The 12,532-nt window shown below is 37.3% G+C and overlaps 2 protein-coding genes across 4 annotated transcripts; both read left to right on the top strand.

Annotated features, from left to right (window-relative positions):
• Positions 1 to 1,537: 1,537 nt before the first annotated feature.
• On the top strand, positions 1,538 to 6,586 carry LOC140794786 (cell division protein FtsZ homolog 2-1, chloroplastic). Of its 3 annotated transcripts, none has more exons than XM_073146972.1 (9): positions 1,621 to 1,682; positions 1,873 to 1,985; positions 2,099 to 2,859; positions 3,450 to 3,749; positions 3,852 to 3,942; positions 4,844 to 4,968; positions 5,115 to 5,207; positions 6,141 to 6,206; positions 6,290 to 6,586. In XM_073146972.1, the coding sequence occupies exons 3-9, from the start codon at positions 2,224 to 2,226 to the stop codon at positions 6,419 to 6,421; spliced, it is 1,443 nt and encodes a 480-aa protein (XP_073003073.1). In that variant the 5' UTR covers positions 1,621 to 1,682; positions 1,873 to 1,985; positions 2,099 to 2,223; the 3' UTR covers positions 6,422 to 6,586. The 3 variants fall into 3 exon arrangements, with proteins under 3 accessions (XP_073003072.1, XP_073003073.1, XP_073003074.1); XM_073146973.1 differs by having other exon boundaries at positions 1,679 to 1,775; XM_073146971.1 differs by lacking the exon at positions 1,873 to 1,985 and having other exon boundaries at positions 1,538 to 1,682.
• A 2,522-nt stretch (positions 6,587 to 9,108) lies between these two features.
• On the top strand, positions 9,109 to 12,407 carry LOC140795638 (ferredoxin, root R-B1-like). The gene is made up of 3 exons (XM_073148323.1): positions 9,109 to 9,139; positions 9,752 to 9,929; positions 11,704 to 12,407. Exon 3 carries the CDS (start codon positions 11,711 to 11,713, stop codon positions 12,167 to 12,169), a length of 459 nt encoding a protein of 152 aa, XP_073004424.1. The 5' UTR covers positions 9,109 to 9,139; positions 9,752 to 9,929; positions 11,704 to 11,710; the 3' UTR covers positions 12,170 to 12,407.
• The last annotated feature ends 125 nt before the right edge of the window (positions 12,408 to 12,532 follow it).

The raw sequence follows: 12,532 nt of genomic DNA, 5'->3' as shown, positions 1-12,532 counted from the left end.
ATTTTATACAAGGGAATCTAAGTTCATTTCCAATTGTGATAGTTAGATTTTAAGAGGCACAATATTATTTTTAAAATAGCTCAATGATTTATATGATAATTATAATGTTTTTAAAAAAAATATAGTAATAATTATATGCTAGACAAATGGGGCTTGGCCCCTAAGTTAAACAATTAAGTTCTTGCAGATGTCCAATGTGGTTATTTCAGCTGAACCCCATATGCAAAAGCTATGGAAATGAGGGAGGCATTGCTGTACCTGTCAAACAAAAATATTTTAAATATGTGAATAGAATCAGACTCACTTATGCTGATCAATATGGTCACAAGCATTAGGAAGGCTTTTTGGATTGTGGAAAATATTGTTGATAATATTATTAAACTAACTCACAATTACTAAAATTGTAAAGTTACTTGTGCCTATCAGGAATCTAATTACACTACTAATTGACTGGGTAAATAAGGAAGGATGCAAGCGTGTGGGTGTACTTGGGATGGTGGTTTTCTAATTGAGTTGATTCGGCCGATTCTAATAGAGTTTTTTGTAACCCTAGTGGCTAAATTAATAAAGTAATTTTTATTTTAAAAAATAATCAGGTTAATTCTCTAAAAAAATATATCATAATAAGTCCAAACCATATATATATATATATATATAGCATTGTGACATTTAGATTAGTAAAACCCAACTGCTGAGTTATGGTTGTAATTTTTAATAACAATTATGTAAAAATCTAATATCTTTAAAAATATTTATGACCAAGGCATAATTACACCTAGACTTTCTAAAATGCTATTCATCCATATAGGTCCGTTTAATTATTTTTCATGACACATTGAAAGCCTTTGTTATTTATCTACAACAGATCACTAGTAACTATTTTACATTTATTTTTAGAAAAAAAAGAAGGAGAACAAAACCGAAGATAAAACTAATTATTTAATATTTTTCATTAACTCGACGGGCCGTTAGAGAAATTTTTTACAGTTTAGACTTTAGAATCAATGTTTTCGAGAGATGAATGTGAAATTTAGCAATAATTGAGGAGTTTTTGTGTAATTATTTGTATCATTAGGGACACAGAACTACTCAAACATGGGCCTGGCCCAGAATACTTTTGGGCTTTATGGGCTCTAATAAAGAGGGACCCAAATTAGCAAAATCTAGATCTTTCTAGACTTGGATTGAGTTCCAATTGGGCCTAATCTTAATCTGGACGGCAGCGGTCCGATCCAACTTCCAAATTGAACCATCTTAGTCTCGAAGAAGTGGCCGAGCGAGTCCATTACTTTCTTTTCGCTTTCCTGGTCGTATCCGGTCTTTTATTTTATTTTATTTTCTTTTCTTTTCGGCGTTTTGCAAATCGCCGCTTATATTTTAGTATTATTACACGTCGCATCTTCGCTTTGAGATAGTATGAGGTGGTTTATTGCAAATATAATGAGAATGAGGTGGTATTTCAAAATCATGTAGGTGGCGATTTGTAAAACTGTGTTCATTTTTTCTTTTTTCTCGCTTTTCTCCTTTTTCTCCTTCTGGATCTGCTTCTGTAGCCTGTAGGTGGTTGTTGCGACTTGACTGGGGTTTAAGCAGCGAGCCAATCCCCTAAACCCAGCAATGATAAGGGCTGCTCTTCTCGTAGCTTCGCCTCTGTCCTCCATTCCTCCTCCCCGATTCCTGAGGTGTTCTTCTTCCTCTTCTCATCTTAATCTTCGTCAGATGTCCTTTATCTTTGCTTTTTCCTGGCCTCCGTCTTTGGTTTCCCGTGGATTTTGGTTTGGATTGATGGATTTTTTTAATTTTTTTTTGTTCTTTTAATTCTTGCGTGCTTCTCTTGGGTGGTCTGTTGTAATTGCTGTTTCCCATGGATAGGATATTGGAAGAAGAATTGTGCTTTGGTTTATCCATTCTGCGGCCTTACCCGTGATAGATTGGCGATTTGGGGCTCTGGGTCTTGCTTAAATGTTGTTTCTTTTGGAAGATATGTATGCATGATTTGTACATTCTCGGATACTGGTAGTTAGGTTCCGGTCGCTGGATTGTACTGACTGCTACTATTTGATTTACTAGAGTATTTTCTTTTTCCTTTAATTTGTAGGTTTTAGTTTAAAAAGGACAGGATTATTTGATGGGTCTTCAATCAATCGCACAGAAGGATCTGGGACTGTCTCAGCAGTGAAGCCAGTTCTATTCAGTTGCTGAGATTTGGGTTTGCTCACCAAAATGGCAACACCGTTACAATGCTTCACACAATTTAATCATCGGTTTTCTGTTGCAACTTCACCCTTTCTAGGAGGGAGATCCATAAATGAGATCTTGGCTGCTAGTAGTAGTAGAAAAAGCTCACCTGAAATGCTCAATGGCTGTATTACCTTTTCATGCTATCCACGTCTTCAATGCTCCGCAAGCTCTAAGAACAACTCATTTCACAGTAAAGATCCATTCTTGCATCTTCACCCAGAAGTGTCATTGCTCCGAGGTGAGCGGAATGATATGGTTATCGATCCAAGGAAGGATATGTCTGGAGGCAACGTCACTGAGAGCATAAAGGAGTCATCTGATATAACTGATTACAATGAGGCCAAGATAAAGGTCATTGGTGTAGGCGGTGGGGGTTCCAATGCCGTCAATAGGATGATTGAGAGCTCCATGAAGGGTGTGGAGTTTTGGATTGTGAATACGGATGTCCAGGCGATGAGGATGTCCCCTGTGTTTCCTGAGAACCGTCTGCAGATTGGTCGGGAGCTGACTAGAGGTCTTGGTGCTGGTGGGAATCCAGATGTTGGCATGAACGCCGCAAAGGAGAGCAAGGAATCAATAGAGGAGGCTGCTTATGGTGCTGACATGGTTTTTGTGACGGTAAACACATCATTTATGTTTTGGCACATTAATAATTTAGAGCCCTTTTATGTTATTTTGGCCTGTCTGGCACGTTAATTATGTCTTGAAAAACTTGAATGCATCCTTTCATGTATACTATGCTTTCCACAACATTTTGTTGATTTGGAAAGTATTCAAATCTTGAAAATCCTTGGTTAGAACAGTTGTTGAAATCTCGGCAAGGCGCTTATATAGTCAGCACATGATTGAAATACTACTGAGATCTTAGATTCCTAATAGTCTATATTGCTTTGTAAAATCAACTGGAGATTGCTATTAACATGACAAACTCTTAAGTATCAACTTTGGCTGGGTTTCTGTAACATAAATTATACTAAATGCCATCTGCTAGCAAAGCACCTGCAGTTGCATGTCATGTTGAATTATCATAACCATGATTTATTAGTATGAACTAATACTCTAATACTCCAGCTACTCATACCCAGTACCAACATTCTCAGTCACCTTAGCCAGATTGTCTTATCTCAAATTCTCATGACATTCATAATTTCATATAATTCCTTGCATACTTAATTGCTCGTAAAATATACATGACACTGCAACTACAGGCCGGAATGGGTGGTGGTACTGGAACGGGGGGTGCTCCTATAATTGCTGGAATTACCAAATCAATGGGTATACTGACTGTAGGAATTGTCACAACACCATTTTCTTTTGAGGGACGTAGGCGGGCAGTTCAGGCACAGGAAGGAATTGCAGCTCTTAGAGATAATGTGGACACACTTATTGTGATCCCAAATGACAAGTTGTTGACAGCTGTTTCTCCAAATACTCCTGTGACTGAGGCATTCAACTTGGCAGACGATATACTTCGACAAGGTGTTCGTGGCATCTCTGATATAATCACGGTATGGCATGTCTTACAAGTTATAATGTATAAGGACTGAACAAACTCTCCCAGTTATTTATGGATAAGAAAAAGGAGATATCTAAACTTTACATTATTGCAGGTACCTGGTTTGGTTAATGTTGATTTTGCCGATGTGCGAGCTATCATGGAAAATGCTGGTTCATCTTTAATGGGTATAGGGACTGCAACAGGTATATTAAGGAAGAAGTCCCCATAACATGATAGTTTGGCAATTTTCTCTAACATGACTGTGTCAACTCCAAAATATTTCAATTCCTGCTATAAAGCTATTCAATGTGATGAACATCCTGACATAGTCAAACAACCATAATTCTTTTCAGAACTGAAATGGTCTGACTAATATTTTGATGGTAGATATACTAGGTTACTTCTGCCCTGTTTGTGTGGTCATTTTGAGAGTGGGAGCAGTGGTTAGAGTGTAAGTAGGATTCCACTCAGGGCATTATTGTTAGCTATGGATCCCATCTTTCTGGTGAAATACTAGATCTCCAACTGCCTACAGTTTCTGGTGAGGTATATCTTTGTATTTTTGACCTTGGAAAATACAGTTGCTCCACTTTATTAGGCCTAAATTATGACTTCCTAGGCTATCGTTATTTTGTGATGTTCTGTCTTGGCTTGATGGAACCTGCTGAATTGATGGCTGAGATAATCCAAAAGAAAAGACGGAAAAAAAGAAAGAGGAACTTCAATGTGCTGGAATCTATTAAGTAATGTTATGGCTTTAGGGGTTGAGACAATTTAATCACCACCACTAATGCTCCCCTCAACACCCTTCCCCCCTCTCTGCTGTTTTATCATTATGTAAGTAAATTTCTAACTGGCCCCCTCTTTCTGTCTACACAGTTGTGCATCATTTTTCTTCTTAAGTATTACTAAAGTAGCTCAGAAGTTAAATTCATCTAACTGAACTGCATTTTGCTAGTATTTGACTTAAGAAAAAGGAGCCAATCCTGCTGTCTCAACTTTTTGGTGTTGGCTGTTGGAATCCTTTTCCTCCAACCATCTCTACTTTAGTACAATATTTGATTCTTCCGATGATTTATCTAGTGCTTTAACATAACTTGGCAGGCAAGGCTAGGGCAAGAGATGCTGCATTAAATGCCATTCAGTCACCTTTACTAGATATTGGAATTGAAAGAGCTACTGGAATTGTATGGAACATCACTGGTGGGAGTGACATGACTTTGTATGAGGTACACCGCATCTATTGCTAAACATTTCTTCGTAAGCCTTTTCTCTCATCCTTATTGGCAGATGCAAGAAAGTAGATCAATGGATGCATTACTTATATAATTTCTCTATTGACCCCTTTTAGTTATCCTGACTTTCATGTTTTCAGGTAAATGCTGCAGCAGAAGTAATCTATGACCTTGTTGATCCAAGTGCTAATTTAATATTTGGAGCTGTGATAGATCCATCACTCAGCGGTCAAGTAAGTTAAGAGACATTTTAAAATACTACTCAATACTTTGGAAGTCATTTTATTGCTATAAGAAATGAAGTTAATCTTTTTCTTGCATTTCTATTGGCTACCATAAGGGCTTGGACTATATGGAGTAGTCTTTCTTGGCAATTATCGGAATTTCAAATTTGTGGTTGATGTATATGCTATTTACTGTTATAATTTTATGATATATGCATGAGATATCTCTATATTGCTAAAAGGGCTTGGATTATGTAGAATCTACTGCACAACAACAATTCAAATTTTCATATTCTTGGTTAATGCATATTCTATTTTCTCCTATTAATATATGTGACACGCACAAGATATCTGCATATTTTATGATGTTTGTAGTTCCATTCCATTTATATGTAGATTATGTGTGTTACTTTTGGTGCTGTAGCTCATCAATTGGCAGGTAGTGCAGTTTTTCCTTATGGTTCTTTTTCCTTTCTTTCCTATAAGAAATATATCATCTTTGGCAGACACCTATGGTTCTTGACAATATTGTCTTGCTAGCTTTCAGAGCATATCAATTGAAAAAGCAACCTGTGTTCTTTGGCACTTAAGATCATTAGGAGTATTATGGAGAAACAAATTGTTACGGGTTTTCCTTAAGAAGCTTCATTGATCATTACAAGTTGGTGGGCAATTTTAAATGAAAGACAAATAGAGACCCAATAGTCTTTAGTCAAGAAGCAATTAGACAAAGACTGATTCAAATACAGGTCCAAAATCCCAAAATCTCAAGATAACTGGCTTATTATCTAGAGAGAGAGAGAGAGAGAGATTTTAGAAGCTTTATCGTAGCAGTAACAAAGTTGTGTGTCGCTGAAGCCATCTGAAAGAATAGCCGAGTAAACTGCCAGTTAGCCGCAAAATAATGTAATGACAGTGATTAAGCTGTTTGTCTGCATGCAGTTGAACATAACGCTGATCGCTACTGGCTTCAAACGCCAAGATGAACCAGAAGGCCGAAATTCAAAGGTATGTATCTCATTAGGTACTGTTCTTATAATATGACTTTTCCACACTGATCTTGTTTAAAAAATATCTCATGTAAATAAAAGGGAGCCCAACCAACTCACGGAGATAACTTTGGGATAAATCGCCGGCCATCCTCTTCTTCCACCGAAGGCAACATGGTGCAGATTCCTGAGTTTCTTCGGAAGAAGGGTCCCTCTCGTTATCCGCGATTTTAACAGATCTATTCTTGTATTTATCTTTCTCTTTTTCTTGTTCTCTTCCAGCTTTTTTCACTTGAAACACATACGCACTACCCTTTAACAATAATGCTTGTTTCATGCCATTCCGTATAGTATGTCTCATACCCTCAATATAAAGCTTATCAAGGTTATGGGAGATTATTATTTCCTGTTTATGGTTTTTATTAGTTCATCTGGTTGAACAAACTTCTCAGTTCTCATATTGCGAAGTCAGAGATTTTATGCATGCCCACTTGCCCAGTGATGATGACTCTGTACATGTATTCTGAAATGTGATCAGGAGTCTGACAAATGGTATTTTTGGTTTTATCTGAGTCGTCCTGAAACCATTAAGTTAAAGACTTGGATTGTTTCTTCTCGTCCTTCCATTTCGCGAGGAGGAGGAGACCATGTATGTCCCTGAGAGAAGGTTTCTTTCAGGCATTTTGTCGAACAGACCTACGATCACCAAAATGTTGGGATGCACGTGTTCCCTTATTGACTCGATCAACAACACGATTTTCAATGAACATATATGTCCCCGTTCCCCAATTCTAGAAGAAATATTTTAGTTTTTAATACGAAGAAGAAAGTCAATACCGGTATATAAGCTAGTATATTATTTAATTAAATATTAATATAAGAAATATAATTATATTTGATATTAAAGTAACAAATAACAGTGAATTTGTGTTAAGATGTTATCTTATATTAGGGGCAAAATAATAATTTTAAATTATTATTAAATTAATTTTTAAAAATTGTATAGAATAAGAGGACTGGGAACAATGGATTAATATACTTTAAAAAAGCTAAGTTGTTTAATTAGTATATCAGAATAAGGACTCATCATATTCACACTCATGATGGTCAGGTCAGGTCGATGGAACTAAAGCGGGACAAGTCCAATAAAGCTGCTATGGACCTACGGCTACGGTGGATGATATTAGTAAGGAACAAATGGGTCTTTTCCCTACTTCTATTAAGGATGGCTGGCCTGATATCTGGGGAGGAGTGGGAGACACCTTTTTGTGGCATTGCATTGGTGTTTCAGAAAATTGCCCTATAATTCACCATTAAAAAGGACTATTAGCTTAAAAGAGTAGACCCTAACATATCATTAGCAAATACTAATCATGATATTTCCATGTATATATAGTCATAGTGATATGTTTATTCTGAAAGATTAACTCAAGTGTAATATATGTGGATAATAGGAGAAGATGATGGTAATCTTGGAATTTAAGTAGCAAGACAAAAGGAATGCCAACTGAAACTTTGAAAGCGTTGAAATAGACCAACTAGTTAATGCAAGCCTAATAAGTTGCATGTGGGACAGTACTGTCTTACCAAAATGAGGTGGGAGAGAAGGAAGCAGATGAAATGTCCAAATCATAGAAAAGGAAACGAATACATATGTTTCCAGAAATTTAGTTTTCTTCTCCTTTTATTTGAAGGTAAATTCCCTTGTCATCTATAGAACATGAATAAACTACGTGCTGTCTTTTCTGCAAATCTGAGTTGCAGCTTAAACACAGGAATGATAATAAGCCAATAGTTATATGATGATTAATAACTTCTTCCCTCTTCTCTATTATATATAAGCCTTGTAGTAAACTAAATGTACCATGTTCTCCTTATTGTTTATCCATTAATAAGTGCCAATACTATACTGTTAGATTGATATATATTTATATGATATAATCTTGTATTGAAACAGTTATGTAAAGTAGAACTCTTACAGATAATTTGTGCTGATATATATAATTAACATGTTAACATGAAAAAGCTGCAACTAATAATCTCTTAAAAACAAAAAAAGAAGGCAAGCAAATGAGTGCTCCAACAAACTACTTCAACCTCCAATGGATTCAGCTAGAAATGGTTCTTTATCCTCATCGGGCTCGAGTTTTTTCGCCGGCAATCCTTAACCAACGCTTCTCGCGCCGGCACCAACCCTTTGGGAAAAAGGCAGCTATCAAACGCAGAACAATCAATCCAATCCTTGAGCAAGCTCTCTTGCCCCCACATCTCTGGTATCCAAACACGTCCAGCCATCTCCATCCTGTGCTTATTTAGCCTCTCTCTTGTGCATTCCTCTACTAGCTTTGTCTCTTTCATCTCCTTTGCAGCCATCGCAACCGAGTCTTTAGCCAATTCTAGCACTTGGGTCGTCTCTGGAATAGTAGATGGAGATGGTTCCATGCAACAGCTTTGCTGAAGCATAGCTTGGATTGGAACACACACAAAAGAAATGGAGGCCAACTACGGAGATGTAGAAGTATAAGAATTGGGAAGAGGTGATCTTATGGGTGGGGAAGGTGCAGTACACGTTTGAGAGTGTTGATTCATATGGTGAGTGGAAGAGGAGCGTGGCCCTGTGTGTGTGGCTAGCTTTGGATTCACAAAAGGGAAAGACTAGTTGTGAGGTTGATGCTGGTTTAAGAGCTCTTGGGCCAATGAGATGAGACAAATTGGTTTGATATTTTTTTTCTTCTTTTATGGACATTTATTTTGAACGTTGGTTTACAGGGTTTCTTTATATGTAAGATGTTGACCAGTCATTTTTTTTTTTTTGGTAGGTAGTGAAGGGCATTTATTGGTTGAATAGTTCCAAGTTCCATGTATCTTTGAAACTAAAAAGCCCTCTTATTGCAGGAAACCTAGTTATCTAAGCTGCTACAGTGTGTGAAGAAGCATTGAGGACTGCAAAAGGTATGAATATATCTGACTCCCAATTTTTAGCCTAACATCATCAAATACCTTCCACTCCCCACAGTTGGGCCTTGGTGAAATCTTAAATTAATTGCTGATATCCATGTTTACTTACAACAATGCTAAGATTATAATTTTTTCATTATTTTCCGTAAAGCTAATCAGATCTCTATTACAGTTGCTCCGTCTCAGATCTTAATTGGGTTAACAGTTACGGTTAACTAAATGAAATCTTTAACTTATTATTAATTTTTTTTTAAGGAAAAAAACTATTAAGTATGTTTATATGAACTCATCTCTACATGCTGACTGCTGTAGTTGTTTGTGGGATAAATGGGCTGGACTTTGCCAAATAACTGGGCGTTGTGGAAGGAAAGCCCATTAAGGCCCATGTCGTAAGATGGATTTAGTTGCAAAGGTTTTAAATCGATTCATATAGGACAATTTTCTATACAACACCCTGTATTCTCTGTTTATTATTTTCATTGATAACTTACTGGTATAGAGAATAATTAATAAACTCGAAGGATAGGGTGCTATTTATAAAGTTCTCCATTGCATGTGGTGGGGCCCCTTCTGTCTCGTCACGGGTCTGCAATCCAAAACCAAAAGGAGCCCCAGTTTCGGCCCACAGCATTCCCCCTCTCACGTGCGCTCTGGGTGGGAATCCGTGTGCGGTGTTTGATACAAAACAGCACACAGCTCCCTGCTTCGACGAACCGATCCAACCGACAACTGTGAGTTGTCTCATAAACCCGATTCCGGGAACAAAGAAGAAGAGCGCACGAAGGTTTTTCCTCCTCTCTCTCGAAATTTCATAGCTTTCCCGGGTGAGTTATATTCTTTAATCTCTGAAGTCTTTGGATCCTCGGATTCCTTGTTTAGTTGCAATGAGTAGTGGTGTGGTTGGTCTCTCTATGAAAAAGGATACTGTTACGGTGATTTCTGCCTCATCACTTGATGTAGAGATTTTTAAAGGTCTTATTTTTAGGACTTGGTTGGGCGTCTCTTGTAATTTTATAAGATGTAATAGATTCTAGTATTAGCTGTGCAGTTTGTTAGGTTTCTCTTGACACACTCATTGGTAGAGTTTGTGATAGGTGGGAGTAATTGAAGATTTTGGTAAGTCGCATTTGAGTGAGGAATTAAATTAGCTGCCATGGTGCCATGTTTGTTTCCAGCAAGAAGGAAGGTTTTCTTGGTCATTAGGACCTCCTGAGAAAATTTTGAGTATTTTAGGTGCGCAATGATTAGGTTATTCTTCTATGTCAGAGATAGCAAACTTTAGATTTTATTTTTATTTTAAATTCTGACATAAAATGGGGACTAGACCCCCAATTAAAGTTGGAAAATCTATTAAATATCAACTCCAATGTTCAAAGGGGTAGGTGGCCTTGTTTGTAACGCATTGTTAGGCAAGGAATGGCAATGAATGTTAGAAGTACGACTGCTCAGATTTAACACTACTCTCTTCTTTCTTTTATGTTTGAGAGTTTGTTCTTTCATCCATGTGCTGCCTCTTCATCATATGTTGGATAAATACTCATGTCAAAGTTATTCTAGCAAGCATCATTTTGTGCTGATTTTTCCTTTCCTGCTGTAGTTGGGAAGTGATCTTTCTCGATTTCTTACGCAATTGGTTTCACTCAATAATTTTAGCTGCTTACTTTGTTTATTCTCCTTTTGCCAACATAATTAGATGTAATTTACTTTCTAAGCTTTTCCTCGTCAAGGAGTAGAAAACCAATTAAGATCCCAATCTTTAAGTGCCTATGAGATATATCAAGCAATTATTTATTTCAAAGTTCAGAATAAAATATTTAACTGAATCTCTTAGGATGATTCATTTGAGTGGAGACATGAATTAAATAGTGAAATCACTTGGATCGGGAGTTTGAATGGCCACGATGGAAGAATTTAATTGGACAATACCCAAAAGAAAGGAAAATTTTGTTAGATATATTCTACTTTAGTGGACACCCACTTGGACTTCACATTCGTGTTCAAACTGGTTATTGTGTTTCAATATGAAAGTGCAGTATAATAGGCAGATTCTTTTTGTAAAAGGGTTAGGATTGAATGATTATGATAGTAATCACTATGATGTATAATGGAGAGGCGACACTGACTTTGGACATTCTGAAAGAAATTAATAACTATAGTGGCAAACTGACGATCTGAGTAGAAAACGTGGTGGAAGGCTGTTTAAGACTCAGAACTCAGAAGCCTTTCCAAGTTGCATCAGAATGGAAATTCGAAGGTAAGGTGGAAGATCTATTATTTTCCCATTAATCCATCAGTTCTATGGAAATTGAGCTGTATGAATGAGATGGGTTTAGTGTCTAAACATCTGAAACTTAGGTCGAGGGTAAGTAAAACTCTTGGTCATTCTGTTAAGCTACATCCATGGAAATGACCTATTCCTCAGGAAGACATTAGATGGGACATGTTGTTAGATTTTACCTTGGAAGCCCCTTTGATAACCTACGTTGAATATCTTGTTAGCAATCTCAAAGAATGTATTGTTGAGTATATCATTACTATGTTCATTGTATTTTTCGCAGCTTCACAATGTCGACTACTGTGCTTCCAGTTGCTTGCCCGTTCCAATGGAACATTCAGAAGAGCCTGATCACTTGTTCAACTGTCAAGAGACCTTCATCCCTTAGTTCATTGAAGAGCATCTCAGGCGCTTCCCGCTTCAAGTCTTCAAACTGCTTCAGGACATCTGCAATGGCCGTCTACAAAGTGAAGCTCATTGGACCGCAGGGAGAGGAGCATGAGTTTGATGCGCCAGATGATGCTTACATCCTCGACTCAGCTGAGGAAGCAGGCTTGGAGCTGCCATACTCATGTCGAGCTGGTGCATGTTCCACCTGTGCAGGTTTAATTGTGTCTGGTACGGTCGACCAGTCAGATGGATCATTCCTCGAAGAGGCGCAACTTGAAAAAGGATACATACTTACCTGTGTCTCTTATCCCACTTCAGACTCTGTTATCCATACTCATAAAGAAGCGGAGCTATATTGATTACACCTTATAACAGGGAAACGGCAGCATTTGTTTTTTTTTCTTTTCCCTTGAGTAGTGTTAGAGAAATTGTCCTACCTGCATTTAGGACTTAATGAGTTATGACAATGTTTAGATGGCATATTTGTCTAGTTATAAGCTTTATGTTCACCAAAATTCTAGTGAACTTATCTGATTCTCTGGTGATGTTGTTAACTGAGAATAAAGTGAGAGGAGATATTTTAGTTTGTGGGTCCAATGCTGTATATTTTCAAAAATATTGCTAGATCACTAGACTATATCACTGAATAAAGCAGGATAGATGCATTTCTTCTGAGCTTTTCTGCAAGATCCAAGAGGACATGATCCTAGGATAGGGATTGA

Source organism: Typha latifolia, chromosome 9 (assembly GCF_019914945.1).
Source record: "Typha latifolia isolate L0001 chromosome 9, TyphaL0001v2, whole genome shotgun sequence".
In the NCBI taxonomy this organism is placed as follows: domain Eukaryota; kingdom Viridiplantae; phylum Streptophyta; class Magnoliopsida; order Poales; family Typhaceae; genus Typha; species Typha latifolia.
The sequence above is the reverse complement of the archived record's forward strand: the minus strand, read 5'-3'. Positions and strand labels throughout refer to the sequence as shown.